At 43.9% G+C, this 23,527-nt stretch overlaps 1 protein-coding gene across 1 annotated transcript in view; it reads left to right on the top strand.

The window, feature by feature from the left end:
* cacna1ha (calcium channel, voltage-dependent, T type, alpha 1H subunit a) overlaps positions 1-21,555 on the top strand; it is a 234,478-nt gene extending 212,923 nt beyond the window's left edge. The window contains exons 32-35 of the mRNA XM_063219242.1: positions 1,093-1,413; positions 10,365-10,533; positions 13,048-13,193; positions 18,166-21,555. Of these exons, the coding sequence (XP_063075312.1) occupies positions 1,093-1,413; positions 10,365-10,533; positions 13,048-13,193; positions 18,166-19,371 (1,842 nt within the window). The 3' untranslated portion in view covers positions 19,372-21,555. The remainder of the gene's footprint in view (positions 1-1,092; positions 1,414-10,364; positions 10,534-13,047; positions 13,194-18,165) is intronic.
* The last annotated feature ends 1,972 nt before the right edge of the window (positions 21,556-23,527 follow it).

Below are 23,527 nucleotides of genomic sequence, written 5' to 3'. Positions count from 1 at the left end.
TCAGATGAGACCAAGATTGAGCTTTTTGGCAACAAACACTCTAAGTGGGTCTGGCGTACCACGAAAGATGCACATGCTGAAAAGCACCTCATACCCACTGTGAAGTATGGGGGTGGGTCAGTGATGCTGTGGGGCTGTTTCGCTTCCAAAGGCCCTGGGAACCTTGTTAGGGTGCATGGCATCATGAATGCTTTGAAATACCAGGACATTTTAAATCAAAATCTGTTGCCCTCTGCCCGAAAGCTGAAGCTGGGTCGTCACTGGGTCTTTCAGCAAGACAATGACCCTAAACATATGGCCAAATCTACACAGAAATGGTTCACCAGACACAAAATCAAGCTCCTCCCATGGCCATCTCAGTCCCCTGACCTCAACCCCATTGAGAACCTGTGGGGTGAGCTGAAGAGGAGAGTACAGAGGAGAGGACCCAGGTCTCTGGATGATTTAGAGAGATTCTGCAAAGAGGAATGGCTGAAGATCCCTCTTTCTGTCTTTTCCCATCTTGTGAAACATTATAGGAGAAGATTAGGTGCTGTTTTGTTGGCAAAAGGGGGTTGTACAAAATATTAACACCAGGGGTGCTAATAATTGTGACACACATTATTTGATGTCAAATAATTATTTCTTTATGTGGGATTTTTTCCCCACTGAATAAATGCACTTGTATTGCAGGTTGGATTTTTCTCTTTTTGTCCATTAAGGTCCCATATTATTTAGAAAAAAAATAAAAATAAAATAATTGGAAGCTGAAAAACACATCTCAACCAGGGGTGCCAATAATTATGGAGGGCACTGTACATTTAAAAAATTGAAGAAAAAAAAATCACACACACCGAGTTTGAAATCCGTGTCGGTCGGGTCCCAAAGTGTCTGATTTCACGTGAAATGACCCTAAGGACATGGTGAAAAATGAGACTTGACTTGGCTTTGGTACAACTTGGACTTGATCAAATGTTTCTTAACTTATGACTTTACTCGGGCTTCATTGGAAGGACTTAATTATGACTTGCAAATTAGTGACTTGGTCGCATCTCTGTTGATTAGTAATACTTAGCTGTTCCTCCTACTCCTGTGTGCTGTCCCTCCACACAGGACACGCTGCGGGAGTGCAAGCCATATGAGGAGCACTGCCTGAGCTATCTACACGTGGTGTCACCCATCTACTTTGTGACGTTTGTGCTGATGGCCCAGTTCGTGCTGGTGAACGTGGTGGTGGCCGTGCTCATGAAGCACCTGGAGGAGAGCAACAAGGAGGCCAAGGAGGAGGCGGCAATGGACGCGGAGATCCAGCAGGAGATGGAGCAGGAGATGGAGATGGAGAGGAGGCTGAGTCACATCTCCACCGGACCCGGCTCCCCTGGGCCTGCTGGCAGGGAGCTGTTTGGGAGGCACGCGTCGAACTCACCAGGGCAGGTCTGTGGTGTAGTATAATTATGAGCTGGGGCAGTGGTGGCACAGGTGGTAGATGATCTGTTTGGCAACCAGAAGTTTAGGTTCGAGCCCTGCTCTGCCTGACCCCATCAATGTATCCTTGAGCAAGATACTTGATCCAAATAGCTCCTGGTGGTGGGCTGGTACCCTGTGTGGAAGCCATGTCCACCAGTGTGTGTGAAAAGGTGCTATGTAAATGCAGTCCATTTACCATTTAGGGTGATGTAGGTTTGTTCTGAACAGGGTTAGGGTGTTTTATTAGTACAAATTGTGGGGCCCTTGAAATGCAATCATTTTTGGATGCCACTGCGACCATATCTGTTGGCGTCAGGTACACATATGTGGGGCACACACTGGACAATCCACAGCAGGTGATACAGTAACCCACCACTGCCAAAGGAGATAGATTGGTTTTGGAGTTTGATTGGGATATGGGGTGCCACAAATATCTTGGACTTATTGAAAGAACAGATTAAAGTACACCAATGCTGCATTGTAAGCACATTCCTATACTTAATGGCATTAATTGGTAGCAGATGTGTTTATCTGAGATTCAGAAAGTGCGGGCTGTGCTTTATTTGATTAGACTATGCTTCATTTTATTACATCTTAACAGGAAATTTGTATTCATGAGACTGATCTCTGGAAATTGAAGGACATTTTAGCAGCTTGCCCCATTGACTCCCACTGATGTTTCCTAGCCCACCATCGCCATTTAAGTGGAACTGAATATTTTTGACAGTACAATGGGAACAAATGACAGTGACCCTTCTCATTGCTTCGACCTTCTCTGGTATTCCAATGTGTGAGATCACGTCTCATCCCCATAAACTGTCTCTATGCACCGCTGATGCCATCCCGGGCTGCATTTCCCAAAACGACTTAAGCACTACTTAAGCCTAAATACTACTTAATTTCACACATAACACTATCGTAGAGTTTATGGTCCGTAAAGGGGCCGTGGCGACCAAAGACAAGGGGCCTTTCTCAAAACCTAGGACAGTGTCCTTCCAAGTGTATCAGCCTAATTAGTCACGCCCAGTGATTGGATACTCTCTTTGGTGAACTCTACAGAATATCCAATCACTGGGTGTCACTAATAAAGAGTATCTGATCACTGGGTGTGACTAATTAGGCTGATACACGTGGAAGGACACTGTCCTTGGTTTTGAGAAGGGCCCAAGATGTTCATGAAAAAAAAGGTCGGGAGGTCACAGTGCCAAAACCTCATCCAAAAAAAGAAATCTTATGTCACCAAGTCGTTGCACCTTCTTTCCTCTTTATGAAAAGTAAGCAAAGATAATTCCGAAAGGGGGAAACTGGGATATAGGCTTCGGACATGACAGCGTAGTAGGGTATAACAGAAAGGCAAAGATGGGATTTGTGGACACTTTGACCGCCATTGTGTTTTTAATAACAGCAGGCTGGCTTTCTCCAGACAGTTGTCAAAGCCTTGAATGGGTGCTACATATTGTACCTTTCCGCACTGAAATTTGGAACTTGTTTTTTAACAAATAGGCCTACTTGTTTGATTTAGACGTCTTCTTAATTTTGACCATGATTTACTTGTTTCCTCTGTTTAATATCTGGAAGAATTTAATTGTTTGTGTACGTTGGATTTCATTTGCTAACAAACATTTCTGTGAATAGTTTCAAACTGCTACAACACTACTATGAAGACCCACACCTATAAAATGTCTCGACATTAACGAACACCTTGCATCTCATAATTAGTTTGAGATTATGATGCTACGTTCCATTCCACAGGCAAAAAATGGTAACTTTCAGCATCACAGGTGTGGACAGCGGCCCTTAAGAGCAACTTAAGAATGATCTTAGAAGCTATGCACACGCTTTCATGTACGGTTTCATTATGACGTTTGGGTAGAAAATCTAGCTGTAGAAAATCTAAGAACATTTGTGAAAATCAATCGTTTACATTAAAGTAAATACATTTACCATATACCATTTTAGATTGTACTAAAGCCTAAGATCCATTGTTATGGGGGAGTGCACCCCAGGTCCTTGTCTTTCTCAGACTGGGTACTGGCTTTGAGTCACTTATCTACTTCTATCTACTTCTATTCATGGCACGACATGACAGGCACAATTGCAAGTCTGTCATCAAGATAAGGCGCAGTGTCTAGGCTTTGAGCACTGTAGTGTAAAATTATCCATGTCTAGTCATTATGTTTGGATTAGCCACATCAGTCTCACAGCGATCCACACACTATGGTACAGTACACAGCACTAATGGCATAGTCACTTACTACTGCTCTGACATTTAGGGCTGATAGGCTGCTGGTCTTGTGCTTTGTTTTACTCATTTGCATATGCCATACACCTCTGCTTTCCTGTTCAATCTACTCACTGTGTCCTAACTGTAAGCGATGCAAGCAGTGTATATGACAAAGTCACTCTGAATACTTAATATTGTATAATGTTGGTTGTAATGCAAGGCACTGTGACCAAATGCAATGCTTTCTTTAGGTTATTCTTGTAGTCATGTTGTGTCAGCTTGTCTGAATGTAAAATTGATAGAATAGAACAGATTAAATGTGTACATAAACATTTCATGCATCATGTAGGCCTACATTATAAGTTGGAGGATGAAACTGCTGTGCAATTTACCTTAAGGATGTGTCTACCCTGTAGAAATTCATAACCTGTGTGCTGCTGACTAAAGCCCTCACTGGGTGTAGAGGGGTCTTGCACCTTGGTCCGTCTGCCTCAGTCTTCTTAACTCACATCATTCACCAATTTGGTTAAGTGCCTGGCTCGTAGAAAGAGTCGCAGAAATAAGTAGGCTCATCAGATGGTGTGTGTCGGATTCAAAAGGGTCATGTTAGGGGCCGTGACCACGACGGTAATGTGAGGTAAACGTGGAACATTTGAACAGATGTGCCTATCTTGCACACGACGACTGTGTTTTTCAAAGAGTTCAAAACGTTGAAAACACAAACACCCTCCAAAGTGGAGATCTTGAAAACTGTTAGATCCAACTCAGGGATTAAACCCAGGTCCCTGGCTTAGCAGGCTGGAGTGCTAACTGCAGTGCTAACTGCAGTGCTATAGTCCAGATAAAGTCCAGACTGAAATTCAGAGCTTCAAATCAAAAATATTGTCATGTTTATTCCACAAAAACTCAGAAGATCCACAACAGAGTCCAAAAATCAGTTCAGCAAAAAATGAGGGAAAAACAGAAAATCCAAAATTAGAAAAATAGCTTGGCAACCAAAAAGCACTTCAAAAATCAGACATCAAAACTACGATCAGCAAAGTCCGAGAACACAGATGTTTGTCAGAAAATTTAAAAGAGCTCACCATGACCGTGTGGAGTCGACAAAGTCTCAGCGGCCAACAAACAGAAAATCAGAACTTAAATACACCAACTAATTGGTCACATGACAAGAACTAGTTAACAACAGGTGGTGAGAAACAAAAATGGAGGGAAACACAAAAGAAGGGTGTGGCATAGAGCACATGGCAAACCAAAACACAAGATCAAGCACATGTCACAAAGAAACCAAAACAAACAAGGCAGGTAAGTGTTCAACAGTGTCCCCTGTAGGTCAAAAAGAGACAGAGCACCCTAACAGAAAACTTTCCAACTTGTCGTCGCCGTTGGAATAGTTCAAAACGACGTGCGTTTTTTTGCATACCCTTGGGCCTCATGAACCATACTAAATGTGAGACTGGATATGTAATTTAGTCTGGCCTCGATGAATGATACAGCCGAAGATTGTACACGCTTCAACGAAAACCTCAAGTCTAAAGCCCTATTCCGACAGGACTAGTTTTATGTATGGACATGGGGAAATGAATTTTTTATCTCAGGACGTCGGTAATAGAAATGGCCGATTCGGATTGGATTGAAATGTCTCAGTAAATTAACAGAAAGTAGGAGGGGTTACTCATCACGCACCGTTACTCATCACGCACCGCGTTGGCACACACTTGGCGTGCCAACTTTACGATAGGTGCGATCGAGATACCGCAACGGCTACATCCGCATTTAGACAGCAATGCATTCTGGCTCAGGAAGTTGCATGACGGTTAGATTTCCTGTCAAACTTCAAAATTTCGGTGATGTTGCGTCGACGAGGTGACATGTCACATGGTGTCAAACTATCTTGGGATGAATACGACTGCAGTCAAATCTTGCAACCTCTGCAGTTGCTTATCCCCTTCAACGCTCGCCTGCAGACCGCCTCCGAGGTCACGCGCCCATGAACTGGTTGGTCAACAACTCACTCACGTGAGTATATGAGTCTTGTCTCACACCCCTACACAAGTCTGCGCAGGTCCCCACTTCAGCTCCTCCAAACTGCCTGTCCCCCCACTCCTCACACGTGGTGTATTAGTAGAGCAAACTAGTGCGAGCTCATCGTCTTGTTCATATTTGTGGCTGACTTTAAATGGGCTGTTTTAATAACACCCACATCGTGACAACAAGTTCTCGCTCACGTGCTTTGTCTATATCGATCGACAAAAATCTAAGTCGTATGTGCCTATTATTGATTTTTGAGCACATTATTGCGAATCCATGGAGGCATTTGGTCCCGTGGAACAATAATAATTGCCTGTTGGTTTACTAACCCATCAAAATCCATTCTAATGCTTCTTCATGCATGTCCTTTCCTTTGGAGAGTGTGTGACCATGCTGCCTGATTTTGACAGCGAACGGTTTACTGCAAGGCTGTAATGTTTGCAAGCCCAGACAGATTGGATATAGGCCTATTGTGCGTTTCGTGCACTTAACCAGACATCTTTAGATAGGGTCGCATTCGGACGGGAGCAGTATTAGGCTACCAAGGGTAATTTCTCCGGACCGTTTTACCAGAGGTAAAACTCGCTGTGAAGTTTACCGACATACTCCGCTATCTTTACTGACATGGCGCGTTCAGACGGGACTTCATTTCCCAGTTATTATTACTTTACCCCAGGTCCCCCCATTAAACTAGTCCCGTCAGAATAGGGCTTAATTGCAAAACTCCAAAACTGATTCCAAAGATGAGTCAAACGAGAGCTGTTCAATCCTTCTCGCTTTCCCCAGTGAGCTTTGTCGTCACTCCCTCAAAACCCTGCCCGTTTTGATTCAAAACAAATCTCTGCGTTGTGACTGGTTTGCCAGATTCAGGACATAGTGGCAGGGCAGGGCCATAGATCGAGGCTAGACCACTCGCAGGCAAAAAAAAAATTGGCGCCAGCGGGTGGCGCTGGTTTACTTGGATAGGTTCCACCCCCAAATCTGACAGCCTGCTTTCAGGGTACACCATGGATGAGCATCGATAGCAACATTAAACGCCTTCAGGCAAAGAGACTGGATATTCATATCCAGTCTCTTTGATGCGGGAGTTGTGTAAACAAAAAACGGACATATGCATTTATGATTGTTGTGGGCACGTAGCCTTAACTGGGGAAAACATGACAAAACGTCTGTACACATCAGCTAGTTGAAACACGGTGTGCGTTTTAAACTCAATCTTCCTCTTTTAAAATAGGACACTGCACTGCTTTTGAAAAAAAGCAAGCATTCTGTTGCCCTTAATACACTGTACTCTGTAATGTGTCAGGCTGTCAGAACCTCAACTAAATCAACAGAAGGCCTATCCAAGACTCATCACTGTGTATGGCTTTATTCTCAACACTTCAACTCTGAATTTACAAATTGTTTCAAAACTTGCACATGCTGAGGTGTTGTCATGTGATCATCCCCAGTTAAAGGAGCACTTCTGACAATTTCAATATTCTGTTGTATTGCTCATGCTACCCTTGACTTGTCAGTACCCGGTGATGCTGTATTTTTCATCTCAGCCCTATCTGAGATCTGAGCTATTCTAATGGGGACAGATTTTGTTTACAATGAAAACCTTCTTCACCTCTACACCAAAAACATTTCCCCAAAAGATATTGCTGTTTGCTAGTTGTCTGCTGATGTTGCATAACCTTTTGGATGTTTTTAGGAATAAATCAAGATGTTTTTCTGGATTGTAAGCAAAATCTGCCCCCATTACAATGACCAGGATCTTGGAAAAGGCTGAAAAAAAAAAACTTGGTAAGACGTTCTATGAAGCATATTATGAGCGCATTTCTAACAATTTATAATGCACATCATAATTAATCATAGTGCATTATAACAGTTATAATCAGGGGGGAACATAACTTTTTTAGGCCGTTACTCATATGCGCACCAGCAAATATGTTTTGGTACGCACCTCATCCGCGGTAAAAAAAAAAAAAAAAAAAAAAAAAGTCTACTGTCTGCAGTGTCGAAGAATAAAACATCACCACGAACGTTGACACATGTTGTTTGAAGGCTAATGCAACTGGTGCAAGGTAGCCTAATCAAATTTGTTGTTAGTTTGGTATTCTTTAAATCTTAATTAGCCTACAAATGGTCAACAGGTCATCTTCAAGTTAAGTGATTATTGTCTGGATTTCATCTGTTTTTGCCGATTTCGCTATCATGCCAGCTAACTGAGCACAGAGGGGGAATAAACTTGTATGCGGTGTCCGTTTGGAATATGGTGGAGGAAGCTGACGAAATTAAGAAGTGGAGCTGGCCGGGAACTGCGTGCATTTAAGAAGCCACGCGCATAGATGCATGCTTTCAGTTTTTAACTTCTATGCATCGCAGTTGCCAATGAGAATGACGGGGGTGCCCGTCCATTCTGGGAGTTAACAGACGGCACAATTCCATAATGATGGAGGGAGGAGGAGAGAGCCAGGAGCGCTGACTGTCGTTAGAAATACAGTTGATATGCGAGTGACAGAGCGACATGTCTATTTTTAGGCATTCATGAGAAAACGGGACACATCGCGTCCCTTACCTGTTCAACACGGAACGCATGCATGCTTTCACTACCACATACGGAACGATTATTTCATGGCACTACATTTCTGTCCGCTCATCATTAGCCTCAAGCCACGGCACTTGGAGCCACTTCTCGGAAAGTTTTGTTTTTTAAATCTCTGACTCAATTTTCTTTGCTGTTGACGAAACTCCAAAGAAACTGATTAGGCTACTGTTGTCTGTGTCTTTTTGGACATGTTTGACCATTCACCAACACCAACAGTCTGGTGAGATAGTCAGTACGCAAGTGCGCTGTAGTGACCGAGGTGGCAGTACGCATTGCTAATTTTTGGTGCGCATGCGCACCTGCGTACCAGTTATGTGCACCCCTGGTTATAATGTATTATATGCCCCTTCACTGTCTGTAGTTTATAACCATTCACAAGCGTTCAAAACATCCTAAGATTTATAATGCATTATAAGCTAGATTTAAAGTTATTCATGACTGTTGATATACTCCATCATGAAGCGTTATGAGTGTAGTCATAATGCACTATGATTATGGGGCGTATTATAAGTTGTTAGAAATGTGCTCATAATGCGGTATAGATATGGGCTTCATAGAAAGTGTTACCAAAAACCTCTCAGGTACTGACAAGTCCAGGGTAGTGTGAGCATTACAACTGCGTGTTGAAATTGGCTGAAGTTATCCTTTAAAATGACCCCCTTTATACAACAATAGACGAGAGGTTAAGCGTAAAAAAGAGGCCTTTGACTTCAAGTCATGATGCAACGGTCCCCTTTGGCATGGAAGTACCTTAGGTTCATACAAATAAATGTATCCTAAGACACAACTGAGATCACTCTTTTTTCGGAAATAAACATGTTTTTACAATCTTTCTGTCAAATAAACTCAGTGAGCTGATTTACCTGTCTTGGGTGCTCATTTGGATCAGCTCATTCAGAGCTAGTTAGACCAAATCTGTGGCACACATAATGCTTTCTGAACCCAACATTGAGACCTCATGATGTAGCAACTGTCTGCTGTGTTCACACCGGAGAAATGAACAAAGAGAGCCCTCTTGTGGTCAAAAGTGTGATGAAGACTGGTGTTAGATGTAGTAGCACAATTGCTGCCTATGGTGAGTGTGCATATGAGAGAGAGAGAGAGCGAGAGAGAGAGAGAGAGCGAGAGAGAGAGAGAATATGTGTGTGTGTGTGTGTGTGAGAGAGAGAGAGAGAGAGAGAGAGGGAGACACAGCAGCACGATTTCTCTCCCCGTAAGTAGGACACACATATTACAGAGATGTTTCCTGCGCTGGCGGCATTTATTAGCAGCATTGCTGAGCCTGCCACCAGACAAAGACGAAATTGTGCTGATTGTGTGCTTGTGTGGGTGTGGGTGTGGGTGCATATTAGTGGTGTGGATTGGCACTGCCCTCACGATTCAATTCGATCACGATTCGGGAGGTAGCGATCCGATTCGATTCGATTCTATGCGATTCGATTCGATCCAATCTGATTCGATTCTACAATGCATTACATTTCTACTGAAAGCAAAGCAAATGTTTCATCAGTCATGATGAGGCAATACAAGTAGTCAGATACTAAGCAACAATTAATTGGCTGTTTTCTGTATCAGTCTGTATCAGTCTTGCAATGCTTTGAAGTACTTTTATTTAATTTAACATTCATTTGCTCTCGAAATATCCACGGAAGTAATTGAAACTTAAAAAAATTGCCGCATCGATCCTGGAACTTGCCGAATCGATCCTGGATCGTCCATGCCCCGCATTGGATTGGATCGCCGAATCGATCATTGTTGACACCACTAGTGCATAAGTCTGTGTGCGCGTGTGGGGGGATGCATGCATCGGTGCATGTGTGTGTGTGTGTGTGTATTACTTTGTTTAAACACACACACAATCTTGCAAGAGGTTTTCAGTAAAGAATTAAAAACCTTAAAATAATTTTAAAATGATAAGATGAATTGAATCCCTTTGTGGAGAGCCTGTTCATTGGTTACTTGAATCTCAGTAGTGTCATAGCTACGTTGCTTTCAACAAAGAGTCAACAGGCCCGTGGACGGGCCCATCTACACACAGAGGCAATGGTAAATGATATTTGTGTTTTGCAGGATGAGGAGAGCCATGGCGCTGAGGAGAATCCTCTGCCACTGCGGAAGCTGTCTGTGACACGCATGCACTCTCTGACCAACGACAGCTACATGTTTCGTCCAGTGCGGCCCGCCAGTGCCCCATTCTGTAGTCAGGACGGCGATCAACACCACGGCTACGGCCAATCAGGTACCTCAAGGGAGCTACTCTGCTCTTTGCGGAAGTATACGATATGTTGTGTTCTTAGGCCGGGCATATGCTTGCTGTATGCCTTATACTGTAATGCGCATGTACCCTCGTGCAACCGTGGCACATACGGAGCACTTTGCGTATACTGGAGGTATCATCAAGGGGGCAAATAGCAATGGGGCTCACGGTTTTGTCAGTTACTGCACCGTATGCATAGGTTTGCGTACATTGTGACAAAATTGACATAATATTCGCAAGGCAATTCATGCACAAATAGTGCATGCACACGCATATCCTGCAACAAGTATGTCCCTGGCCTTATATATATACTATATTCAGAGACACTTTGTATATGAGGAGACGCAACACTTCAGAAAGTGTCCATAGAAATGAGTGGGGCAATTCATAACGTCAATATGGCGTGTGCCTGCACATCTCCCACCTGTCCGGCAACAAGAGCCAATTGCTTTCTGAGCTGCTCTGTCATTTATCCAATCATCTTGCTGCATCGACGTGTAAGCTTTTATGACTGCTCAAACTTAATCGGTATATCTGCTGTTGGTCGGAGGCAAATGACATGTATGACTCACACGGGCTACTACAGAGACAGGTGCGCGCTGCCTTTTATTCCCCGAGGACGGCGGCAGAAAGGCCAGCATTTTGCCTACGGCAGTGATGGTAAATGTATTCGTGATTGTACTCAGCTGGAATGACTAAACCTGTAGGAGAGCAGTCTCCCTCCACTCTTTCAGAGAACTGGGTATATATATATATACAGGGCTCTAAATTAACTTTTTCCACCACCAGCCAATTTGGCTAGTGGACATTTTTTCTTACCAGCCAAACAGAAGTTCAACTAGCCATTTTTTTTTATCTCGCCAAAATAAACTATGCATTAGGCTAGTTTTTTTTTCTAATTAAATGGTCATTTTGTCCAACTGTTTCTACAACACAGATACACTATAGGCCTAGGCCTGCATAGGCTACTATATGCCTACATAATAAGCATATTATAGGCTATATATTTTTTCATTATTTTTTAACTTCTGCTTTATTTTTTACTTTCGTTACTTAGGCCTAATTAATTTGATTAGTTTTTGTTCAATTCCTCTGAAAGCAGCTGAATCACATCACACAAGCCACTCACATAACAGACCTTTAACATAGGCCTACAGTAACCAAGCACACAGCCAAACACTACAAAACCTCACATACGCACACCCCAAGGAAGGATAAGAGATGAGAGGAAAAGGAGAGGAGAGAGGAGGAGCTCTTCTCTACCATGCGCAACAAAATGACAAGAAGCCTAGTTTAATTAAAAGTAAATAATATCTCGGGAATCTTCGCTTCCTTTGTTACTTCCACAGCTTCGTCGTTGGTTGTTTTTTTTTCTTTTCGATGGCGTGGGCTTTCCAACTTAGTTGCGCCAGGACTCTGAACATTTCAGAAGACAACTGAACTGACAGCTACGGTCACACTACTCTGACAGTCGGCTCTCCTCCTCTGCCCTGGTCGCTATTTCGTTCCAAAACCACTCATTTTTTAACGTCACAATTTACAATTACTACTAGCATTCACCAACACACAGAACCTTGCTCTAACCCCCGCCACATTCTCATCACTCGCACAAAACGTCTACACAACAGAAGTAGCGCTATGCATAATCTGCGTTAAGTCCTGTTATTGAAACGGTCAGGGTCTCGCTGCTTAAAAAATGCAGCCTGTTACAGCAAGGTTCATATAGTAATAATAGCAGTAGTGACGTTAAAAAGGTTGTAGCGAAAGCGACGAGAGCATAGGAGGAGAGCTGCCTGTCAGAATAGTGTGAGCGCAGCTTAGCTGACAGAAGGCTGGTCGTCTGAAATGTTTTCAATCCTGGCGCGCGCAACAGCATGGAGTTGACGCTCGATGCACTGGAAAGCCCACGGTGGGAGGCTACCTCGTGACGCTAGTGTCCATGGGTAATGTAGGAAATCTCGCCGTATAACGTTCATCAGAGCAGCGGTTTACCGTTCATAAGTTACTGTACTCGGGCGCTACTAGCCAAATTGGCGGGTAGGTATTTTTTTCTACTAGCCAAAATGAATTTTCACCCGTGTTTGGCGTGTTGGCGTGTGTTAATTTAGAGCCCTGTATATATATATATATATATGTCCTAATGTTTTGTCAATATTGCGCCATGCACACGTTTGCGTGCATTTTGTCAGGTGTGATACCACACACAGAAGTGACATAAATTGTGCATGGCAATGCATTCGTACACAATCCTTGTACATCCTTGTGTATTTTTGTATCCCCATGAAATGTGCATGCATACTTGCATCCTGCAGCAAGCATATCCTGCACGGTAAAAACCAACAAAAAGTATCAAAGTATAAAACGGGGACAAACATAAAAACATAATTTTGGAAAGGTCTTCATAATGGAAGTCAGGTAATAACCAGTAACAAGCTGATACCTCTTGGTGTGTGTTTGTGTGTGCGTGTGTCTGTGCATGCGTGCGTGTGCGCCCAGGCTCTGTGACATCGGTTCACTCTCAGCCTTGTGAGAGCCACTCCCTGCTGCAGGTGCCAGGCATCCCTCCTCTGGCCCAGCTCACCAAAGGCCTCCCCCGGATCCCCCCGCCCAAACCATCCCCCTTCAAGTCGCTGCGTAGACAGGTAAAAAGAACAATTCACATTGTTGCTCCACTTGCGCACTTTTGCTGTGCTTGTCTTTTTTTCTTCTTTTTGACACCCAGTTAAAGAGTTTCCTTGAAAAATGATGTAACGTAACCTCCATTTTTTGACTTATGGAAGTGATTGTTCAGACGTCCTACCATCTATGTGTGAATTCTTGCCAAAATATTTTGTGAACATACTTTTTAAATCTATATAAAATGCATTTCTCAACGCAGTGCAATGCAATGCCCGATACAAAAATGTCAATCTCCCAAAATGTTCCAAAATGGATATGTGTCATTTTGCAACGACTTTCTTTACTTATTCTTCGCCACTCACAAATGTGTATTTTCGTTTAATTTGTGACCTCTTTGTGTACTGTACCGCTCTGTGTCTATTTTCATAGCCACCTAACAGCCGTAATCTTACTTTTACCGCCACTTGCTAGCCTAGCGAGCTAAACCCCTTCAGCTGAAAGCTGACAGGGGTCTAGAGCACAGACCTATTACCTAGACTGGCAATGGGCGGTTCAAGGCACTAGCAGAATTTTGGATTGACTGGGCGCAGCCATCTTTGGGTTTTTTCCCTCCCAGCAGCTCCTCCCACAGACATAGCTCCTCCTAGTGAAGACTATCAGAGCTGTGAGCCATAGAAAAGGAATCACCCTCACTACCACCGAACGTTTTAATAGAGACCCAGAAGTTGAGCGGTCTTGCCAGATCGGGCGGTATCCCACCAAATCGGGCCGTTTAGGAAGGCGGTCTTCGGGTAGAGAAGGGCACACAATCATAATCTCATCTGGCAACCCTGCCGAGACTATTTGTTGCAGAAATGCAGCTTACGGTTTGAGGATATTTTGTGATCCTGAATCGGTCATGCTTGTGTGTATACAACTTATTTGGTATAATTTACTCTGAGTTATTGACAACAATGTTTAGGCCTAGATGTGTATATAGCTTACTTAGCGTACTTTCAGCAAAGCTGACTGTGCAAGCTTCCCAGAAGACGCTGATGGTAACCTAGCAACATCATGAGCCCAGACAGAAAGATATGACAGACTCTCGTCTTTGCGTGTATCGGCATTGTGCAACATCATGCTGTATCGTGTTGTATTATATGATGTTGTGTTATATATTATTATAGATACACAACACATATGGCAAACGATGCATCACATTATATTCGACACTTTTAGAAGTTCATTTCACTTATGGAATGATGACTTCATTACGTAAAAGTCTGTGGTTACGGGAGTCTTCACCAAGATGGCGGACGGCTGATTTGGTCTGCTAAGAAATCCGAAAATTTCGAGGCCCATTGCCAGTCTAGGTTAGTATAGGTCTGTGGTCTAGAGTAGCTGGAAAGCCGTGTGGGCGGGATAAACGGTTGTCTATCAAAATGCCTCGGCACTCAACGCCACACAATAGGATGGCGCAACAACCAATAACATTGAATCCCCAGACAGCAAACTGAAGGGGCGTGGCCAGCGGCGTGGAACAGGGGGGGAAAACCCTGACTCATTCTCAGGGCCCAGACCACCTGGGGGGCCCACCGGGGGCCCTCCAATGGAAAATAATTTTCTTCTTTCGTTTTTTTAAAACACTATTTTTAAAATAATGTCAATACATGTTGGCAATTTATGTAATTCCATATTCTCTGGAAATACATCTGTTGAATTGGATATACTAGCCTGCAAATAGGCTATATTCTATATCGGACACCCCCATTATCGCATTGGTTTAGTCCGCCCGCTCGCGGACTTTTGATTGTACAATATGCGGAATCAACACTCACTCACTTCAATATTATGCATTAAACACAGCAGCCGGTTAGCAATGAAAGACGTCTAAAACACCAGTCTTTCACAAAAAGAATAGAAAGGCAAAAGAGACAGGGGAAACAAAATCAAGGAAAGCAACTGCAGCTGATTTTTTGCAAGAAAGGTGAGCCCAAATGTCAAAATTGCAGCCTAGGCTACACAGTAGGATAACTGGTTAGGCCTATCCCATTTCCATTCCGTGTGGCCTTCTGTGATAGCCGAAGTCAAATGAAAGAAATCTCATTTTGTTGGCTATCATTGTAATAGAACCCATATTTGTCTTTGATATATTCAAGTGTCCCAAAAGACCATGGGTCGATGTTGGTTCAAATATCCAAATGATAGCAAAGCTATTTGTAAAATAAATCCCACTCAATTTCAGAAAATGTCACGGACGTGAAGATGCCCCCTGTCGTAGCAGGTGCAAATGGTGTGAACTTGAGAGAAGGTGAGCCTATTTTAGCTAATATCCTAGTCTTGAAGAAAAGCAGTTTCTCAACCGGGTGCAATGCTGCCCGCCCTGGTAATCAAATTTGCAGATTAATTCTGTCCTCGTAACTATATGAATAGCCTAGGCTATAACGACGTCATGTTCATCAGTTGCCAATGTCAAGGTAGCGGTGCGAACAGCTGTCAGTCTTGAATTTTCATTCTGCTTTTATTTTGCGGTCTCAACACTCTCAATAGGAAAGCTCTGGTTACTTGGCCATATCTCTGACCATCTGACAACGCCCGTTATAGCTGAAGTGTGGTAAAATAATGACGAGATTTTGACGGGGCACCAGTCTGCGTTATGAATGCTGCTGACGCCATTCTATCTGCGCAAAGCGGTTTGCATAGAAAAGACAGGCAGAGTAGCCTACCTCCGTGCTGAGCAGGTAGCCTATCTGCATTGAGTGCTCATGAAAATTACTACAAGGTAGGCTACTGTGAAATAGTTCCTGGCTAATTAAATTCTGAAATTATATGCAGTAGCCTAATAAATAGGCCTAATGATTTCAAAGAAATAAATATAACTTCGGGGTGCCCTGACTTTAAAAGGTTGAGAATAACGACATCAAATCCAAACAGCGACAGCCTACTTTAGTTCTTTACTCTGCTTTACAGCAGGTTTTAAGCAAAATTTCGAAGTCAGCTTGGGTAGGTTGGGGTGTGTGTAGGGGGGCCCATGGAAGAGGTCGTTCCTAGGGCCCCAAATTTGGTGCTACGCCCCTGGGCGTGGCCGCCAATAGCTCCAGAGCTACTTGGCAGCTGTTAGCTTCCAGCCGCACGAGAGCAGGCAGCAGCCGGCTTCAGACTCTCCCAGTCCTTGACAGATCCAGCGAGACCACACACACAGATGACGGCTGTTTGCATATAACCCGCTCAGTTCTGATCTTCAGTATCTTTTAACAGCTGCGATTTCGTTCTACACCTAGTTATTACAAGAAATTATCTACGTTTGTGACCATCTGGCTCTGTAAAATGCTAACAGTAGCTTGCCAGGCTAGTCCCGTCAGTTCATGGCAGAGATGCGGTGCATTTCGGCTTTCTGACTGGAATCAAATATTAAATTGCTATTAACAAAGGCCTAAACATATGGTCAGCAAGCAGACAAGTTATATGAACTATCATCTAAGTATTAACGGACGTCGTCTTTTAAGAGATCGTTAATCAAACAATTTGAAATGATATTGCACCGCGGGGCATCTTAACCAGATCAACTGGTATTTTGTCTTTAGTCTCTTTTCAACCATTAAAATGCTTGAAATGACTCACCAATTTAGTGACAGTTATAATAAGACCCACTGCATTAAAACCGAGACATTTGGGAGCTTTGGAAGTCTTTAAGTAGCTTACTAAATAGATGGGAATGAGACCTCACCGGTCCAGCTAGCGGCTAGCCCACCTCTCGGCAAATAACACAGCTAGCTTGGTATCCAGCTAGCTAACTTGTCAGAACATGTCATGTTGACAACAATCACATTAGTTCATGCAACCATTTAAAGGGGCACAAGGTAGGATGACATAGTTTCGCGGTGCCCATGGCATGCCTGTCTTAAAATCTACACCATAATGAAAAAAATATTGTTCAAATAAACTAGCTGTGAGAATGTTTTTCATCATGGAATGCCAGCAGCTGATACGAATCTGAATCCGGTATGTAAAGCGATTTTTCGTATGAAAAGTGTTTCCCACGACACTCCTTCGGATATTTGGAGTTGTCTGACAGCGGACCGTGGAAGTGTCCGAAGAGTCGTCATTCACTTACCAACGATTCACATAACCATCGACTGACTCGGGACAGTGATTAATTAAACATTTAATCCTACCTGGAGCCCCTTTAACATGCCCAAAATTGCTCAACATTCCGCTGGTTGGTGAAGGAGGGCCCCGTGGTTGAATATGAGGCATGTTTAAACTTTGTAAGTGAAAACACAATTTATTTCGGCAACTCGTTTAGTGGCTGTGGTGGTGGTGGTCAGACGCATTAAGGGCCGTACACACACGTCACTGCTAGTTACTCGCTCAGCGAATTAACTCAGTAGAATGTCAATGTGTTCCAGCAAGACTTGCAGGCGAGTAGGCGAGTACTGTACAAGCGATCCCGAGTTGAAAATATTTTAACTTCGAGCGAGGCGAGTAAGCGAGTAACCAATTGGAATGCAGAGCTCGGTACTTCTCGCTTGTACATTGGCAGTTAAAGCCGCGGGAACTTTCAGCGAACGTTCCATGAAAGAGTCGCGAGTATGTGAGCAAGCGCGAAGCTAGTAATGTGTGTGTACGCCGCTTTAATCCCTACCCTAGCCTGGTGCTACGCTAGCAGTTTTCACCTGTATGTTCTGAAAGCCCAGTTGTGTCGTCACTAGGTTGCCCGGCCCCCGATCTTGCTTCTCACGATTTGATAGGCCGCAATGGCTGGTCCACATTGGGTCGCTTTCCGATTTTCAGCCTCGCAGGTCCGCTAGACTGCCCCCGGGAGCAAATTCAATTTGCGGGCGGCCTCTAGGGGCGTCTAGATTTCTAGGCTATCCACTCGCAACTTTTCAAGATTTTTTTAAAGTGGCTTTTAACTGGTGTGTCAAAGCTGCTATCCAATACAGCTTTATGCTCTGTGAGATGCGATGAACTTTTATTTTGATGTCATTCCTTCCTTCTTTTTGACCTTCCCAGGAGGCGGTAAAGCACGACTCCATCGACGTGCAAAGCAGCGAGGCTAAAGATCTCCCCATCGCCCAGCAGCAACACTCCTACAGCCACATCAGCCCCAACAACAACAACCCCAGCCCTAACCCCAGAAGCCCCCAGGCCTCTCCGCTGCTGCCCCCACGCGACCGCTCCCCCAGCGTCCGCACCCTGCAGGGGCTGTACGGCCAGCGCAGCATCCCCCGACAGCACACTCCCAGCCTGGCCAGCAGCAGCACCAGCACCAGCCCCAGTGGCTCCATGTTCGACTCCGCAGACCCTACAGACGAGGAGGTGCGCTACATTAATAGCGCTGCCAAGCACGTGAGAGGTGCCGGTGGTGTGTGGGGTAGCCAGTCGTCAGCAGGGGGAGTAGGTGGTGGCAGCGCTGTGGGAGTCGGAGTGAGAGTTGGAACGGGAGGCCCACACGGGGATGTCCGCAGCCACTCGCTGTCGCCCTTCGCCTCAGGCACCTCATCCCTCCAACTGGCAAAGAACTGTGGGAGCGCAGCCAACCTGGCGGCCCTGAGGGACAGGGACATGAAGAAGTTCTTCAGCGTGGACACCAAAGGCTTCTTGGACAAGCCGTCAGCCTGCAGCGGTGCCTGTGGAGGCAGCATCGCTGGTGGAGTTGGGGACGACCTGCGCCGTCACTCCATTGAGATCTGCCCCTCAATGGACGTGGACGTGGACGCGGACGACGCATTTGACCAAGCCCTGGCAGAGGTCCGGCACCCACCCATGCGGGGACAGTCGCTATACATCCCCAGGAAGAAGAAGACGAGCCCTCCCTGCATCTCCATCGATGCTCCACTGGAGGCGGAGGGTAGCCCCGTGCCACATAAGCCCACGGCAGCCAACATCAACAGTACGCTTTTACGCCGACGGACGCCCTCCTGTGAACAGACACAGCTGCTGCAACAGCAGCAGCAGAGGGAATCTATGGACCTGATGGAACATCAGGTGCTTCAAAACCAGCCTCTTCTGAGCATCCAGGCCCACGGTAGCACTAGCACGGAGTACCAGGCCAGTACCGTGCCGCAGATCACCTTTGACCAGTCTGACTCCACGATCGTGGATAGCAGTCTGTCGAACCCCCTGCTTGACAGCAATCCAGTTCCACGCTCCTCTCCATTTGACGGTCGACTTGAGGAGTCTACTGATTTTTGTTCTCCAAACAGGACAGCCCTGTGACAGGGGATGGAAAAAAAGATTTCCGAGGGTGCCAACCCCAAACTTTATTTGTTTGACGTGAGTCAAAAATGCTCATTGTTCAAGTAGAGGTACACAAATGAATGATCGATCATTCAAACGACCTGGCACGGTTTCAGTAGCCAAAGTTCAAAAACTTTGTTGCATTGTTCTGTGTCTGTGTCGCCCAGGTGTTGGACGTTGCTGTTTTCAGCTGAGAAAGGAAGTTGTGTTTTTTTCTGCCCAGGGTCGGATGTCATGTCTGGCCAGCAAGCGGGCTTGTTGCAAGTGTTGTCGGACAAAGGTTATGCAATTTCAGGTTTCCGTCTGGAACTCTCTCACTTTTACATTGGTCCCGGACTCAATCATATTGATCTGAGTGCTGGATGTGTGTCAAGATTTCATTTACACTGTTTTTGTCTTCAGTCACGTTTGTCCTCTTTCGCCATGGACTTGGCTAGGCTACATCCCTTTTTTCCTGTAAAAAAATGAGAGAAATACAAGTAAAAGTTGTACAAATTCAGTACTGTACATCTTACAGTCTAAATAGAAAGAAATATTGTATCAAAGATGAAAAATAGCTCTATTCATATCCACATATTTTTATAGAGATCTATAATGTTTTTGCACATATCGATATGAATTTCGAGTCGGATGTTCTTTTTGTTGTCCTCCTGTGAATGTACATTTCTTTTTTAAAGAAAGTGAAATAGCAGTGGGATTGATTCCAGTCAATTTGAGACCTACTGAGAATACTTTTTATTTTTTTATTGGGAGGTGGGGGGGTTGTAACAGTGTCAGTGTAGATCCGACAAAAACCAAACTACAAACAACAATCTGTAGCCTGAGTGCAATATACTGTGTGTTTTGTGTTAGTCTGCCCTGTTAGGTTGCTTATGTTTTGCCACCATATTAACACACACATGCACAAACCCACTAACGCATAAACAAAAGCACGCACACATACACATGCACACACTTACACACACACATTGCACAGACACACATACAACATGTCACAGACACAGTGCTTTTGTCATATACTCAGGTTCATCTCAAAGTGGAATGAATGACATGCATATCTCACTGTAATCACTCTCATTATCTTCCCAAAGGAAGTCTTGTGACTCATGCTAAACCTCTCTCCTGGGGCTTGCATGTGAAGGACAAACTGTAAACAAAAAAAGTTACTTTGCAAGATTCATTTTGTCCTCTTCCTCCTTGCGATGTTTTATAACTTTGTATCCTGTAAAAAAAAAAAGAACAGGAGAAGCTGTTGTATTTATTGTTGGTAATGAATGAGTGGTTGAAACACTTGATTGAAGCTCTTGATGACATGTTGACTGTCACAAGTCTGTCCTAATTGGGGACCTTTCAGGTTTGGATTGGTCCCTGGGTTTGTGTCTTGCCTCTGCATCGAGCAAGTTTGTTTTGTTTCCACCAGTTTAGGTGGGGTGTATATTAAGCTCGGGTGAATGAGAGAGACGGTGGTGTCTTTTTGTGTACAGCTCAACCATTATGATTCCTTTTTTATACTGATTTCCACTCATGGGTGCAGGGTAGTCACTCATTGATTTTTTTTTAGCATTATTTAAAAAAGAAATAATTTCTCCAGAATTGACCCACGTGTCAGCCATCAGTAGTGAGATCCCACACCAATGTCTACTTGTCACTCCAGTCAAATCCAGTTTGCTAGTTCAAATAGTTGCTACAGCAGCTCCTGACCTGTAGTGGTGTATTATTACCCTCAATTTTTGAATCCTCAAAAAAATAACATTAAAAAAATGCATGCTCTATGAAAATGACTAAAAAAAATACATTAAACATGTTACATGTTTTTTGAGGTTTTTTTGATATTGCAATTTGCAAATGTTCTCATTTGTAGAATTGACTACCTAATTGCACTGGGCTGTATTGACTAGATATTCCTCTTTGTAGTACTGAAGAACCCCACTTATTTATTGTCTTATACAAGATTTTATGGTAATTAATATCTACAAAGGGAGACAGTCATTGAAAAAAAACATGGTTGGTTCAACTGGGCTTGAGGGGATACTTGATTTACTGATCAGATGATTGAATTGGATGATAGCAGCATGCTTGGTCTGAAAGTTTAATTCCCTTCAATTGTGACAATCCAACCCAAAGATGGAGGTTATCCTTTGGAGTCCAAGCACAGGTGACGCCAACCAGAGACGAGACACTCCAAGCATTTCCGAAGACTTCCTCGTCTGAGAACGTACGTACGTACGTCCAAAGGTTGGTCGCGACTTCGGTCGGTCTTGCGTCTAAAGACCAACGTAAGACCAACTTAAGATCAACTCAAGAGCAACTTAAGACCAACTCAAGAGCAACTTACGACCAACTCAAGACCGACTTAAGACGGTTAGCAAAGGCAAGAATCGAGAAACGGACTCCAGGTTTTTGTATTTCATAAGAGCAGGGAGTGATTTTTAAGATGACAAAGCAGGAGTGAAAAGGTGTTATAGCCATGTCTCTGGGGCCTCATGGTTCTACTCCTGTTTCTGGAGTCTGAGCTATCACCTTTGACCAACCTGGTGTCCGTTTCTCGATTCTTGCCTTTGCTAACCGTCTTAAGTCTGTCTTGAGTTGGTCGTAAGTTGCTCTTGAGTTGGTCTTAAGTTGTTCTTAAGTTGGTCTTCAGTTGGTCTTTAGACGCAAGACCAACTTAAGAACAACTTAAGAACAACTTAAGAACAACTTAAGACCAACTCAAGACCTTGGTTACAACGTTGGTCTTAAGAACGAACAAAATGGCTAACGTCGTTAGCAAAGGCACTGTCGAGAAACGACCCCCTGGTGTCCTTAACCCTTAAACACATGTAGTCAGAGGATTTCCCTGCGCATTTGTATGGAAGAAAAAAAACACGTTATTTTTTTCTTGTTGTCAAGCGAAATGTCTGCAATAATTTCATTTTGATGAATACAGACCAGAGGATGCAGTACAGGGGCGGTATTTGAAAGGTTCTTCAAAGGTTTTTCTACATTGTATTGTCACATTTATTGTGTAATGATCAAAACAATTGACCTGAAAGATAAACCCTGTCAACTGAAGAGAAATAATTTTAATTGGAAAACTACTTGTGTCTTGTGTCTTCCTTCATGTGTGTTAAGTAGACTAAAACCGGCAACATAAAGTGAGGCCGACAGTTTGTGTTCACTTGGTGGAATTACTGAGTATGCTAGAGAAACAGACACTGAAACACTATACCATCTTCCTCTCTCACCATCACTCTTACATCATGTTGTTGGTTCTACTAAGCTGATTTGAAAGCGTATGAAAGTTTTAGCCAATACTACCTTCAGGATCAGTCAGATTGTTACCCTAATCCCATCATTGTAATCTATTATGCTTAAGTATTGGGTATGCAAATCAATATCAATTCACAGTAGACACATGGCTGGTAGGATGAAAATGAGCCACAACCCCATACAGCAGCTTCATTCCTGAAAGTGTTTTGCACCCATTCATCTTGTATCCACCAGATGGCACTACAGGCATGTAAAGATTCATGTGCAAAGTCGGTTTGCACCAGTGGAAATCGCTGACAAATAAAGTATCTTTTATTATATGTTTCAGATAGGAAAGACAATTGTAGACTGTATGGACTGCATTAGGCTACTAGAAAGAAACACAGAGAATGATCACCATACACTACAGTACTCACAATAGGCCTAAGTAAGGGATATTAGGAGTCAGTGGGTTTTTGGGATAGGGAGGTCAATTGTAATGGTGATTTTAGATCCACTTCATTTTGTGTTTTTCACTTTGTGCACAGTGTTACAGTGTTCACTTGGTGGCGGTGCAAAAGTGGCAGACATCACCAGCCAGTGGATTAGAAGCACATTGAGGTTAATATCGTGAAGTAACTGAGCCATCTATGATAAGTCAGAGATGTCGTAGAACCCATCTCCCATCAGTTCCACCAGCACACCACCAACTTTCTTTTCATCTGCGATAATGCTCCACCACATCATGCCAGAGTGATCACAGGAAGTCAGAGTGCCTCAAATAGCACTGTGCCCCAACGACCAGCTGAAGCAGAGGCTGAGTGAACCTACGCCAACGTGATCTGGCAGAACTGTGGAAGAGTGGAACACGTGGCCTTAGAACAGCATTATGAGACCAGTGAGGAGC

The sequence above is a fragment of the Engraulis encrasicolus genome, chromosome 2 (assembly GCF_034702125.1).
Source record: "Engraulis encrasicolus isolate BLACKSEA-1 chromosome 2, IST_EnEncr_1.0, whole genome shotgun sequence".
Classification (NCBI taxonomy): Eukaryota; Metazoa; Chordata; class Actinopteri; order Clupeiformes; family Engraulidae; genus Engraulis; species Engraulis encrasicolus.
This window is presented reverse-complemented; position numbering and strand designations above follow the sequence as displayed.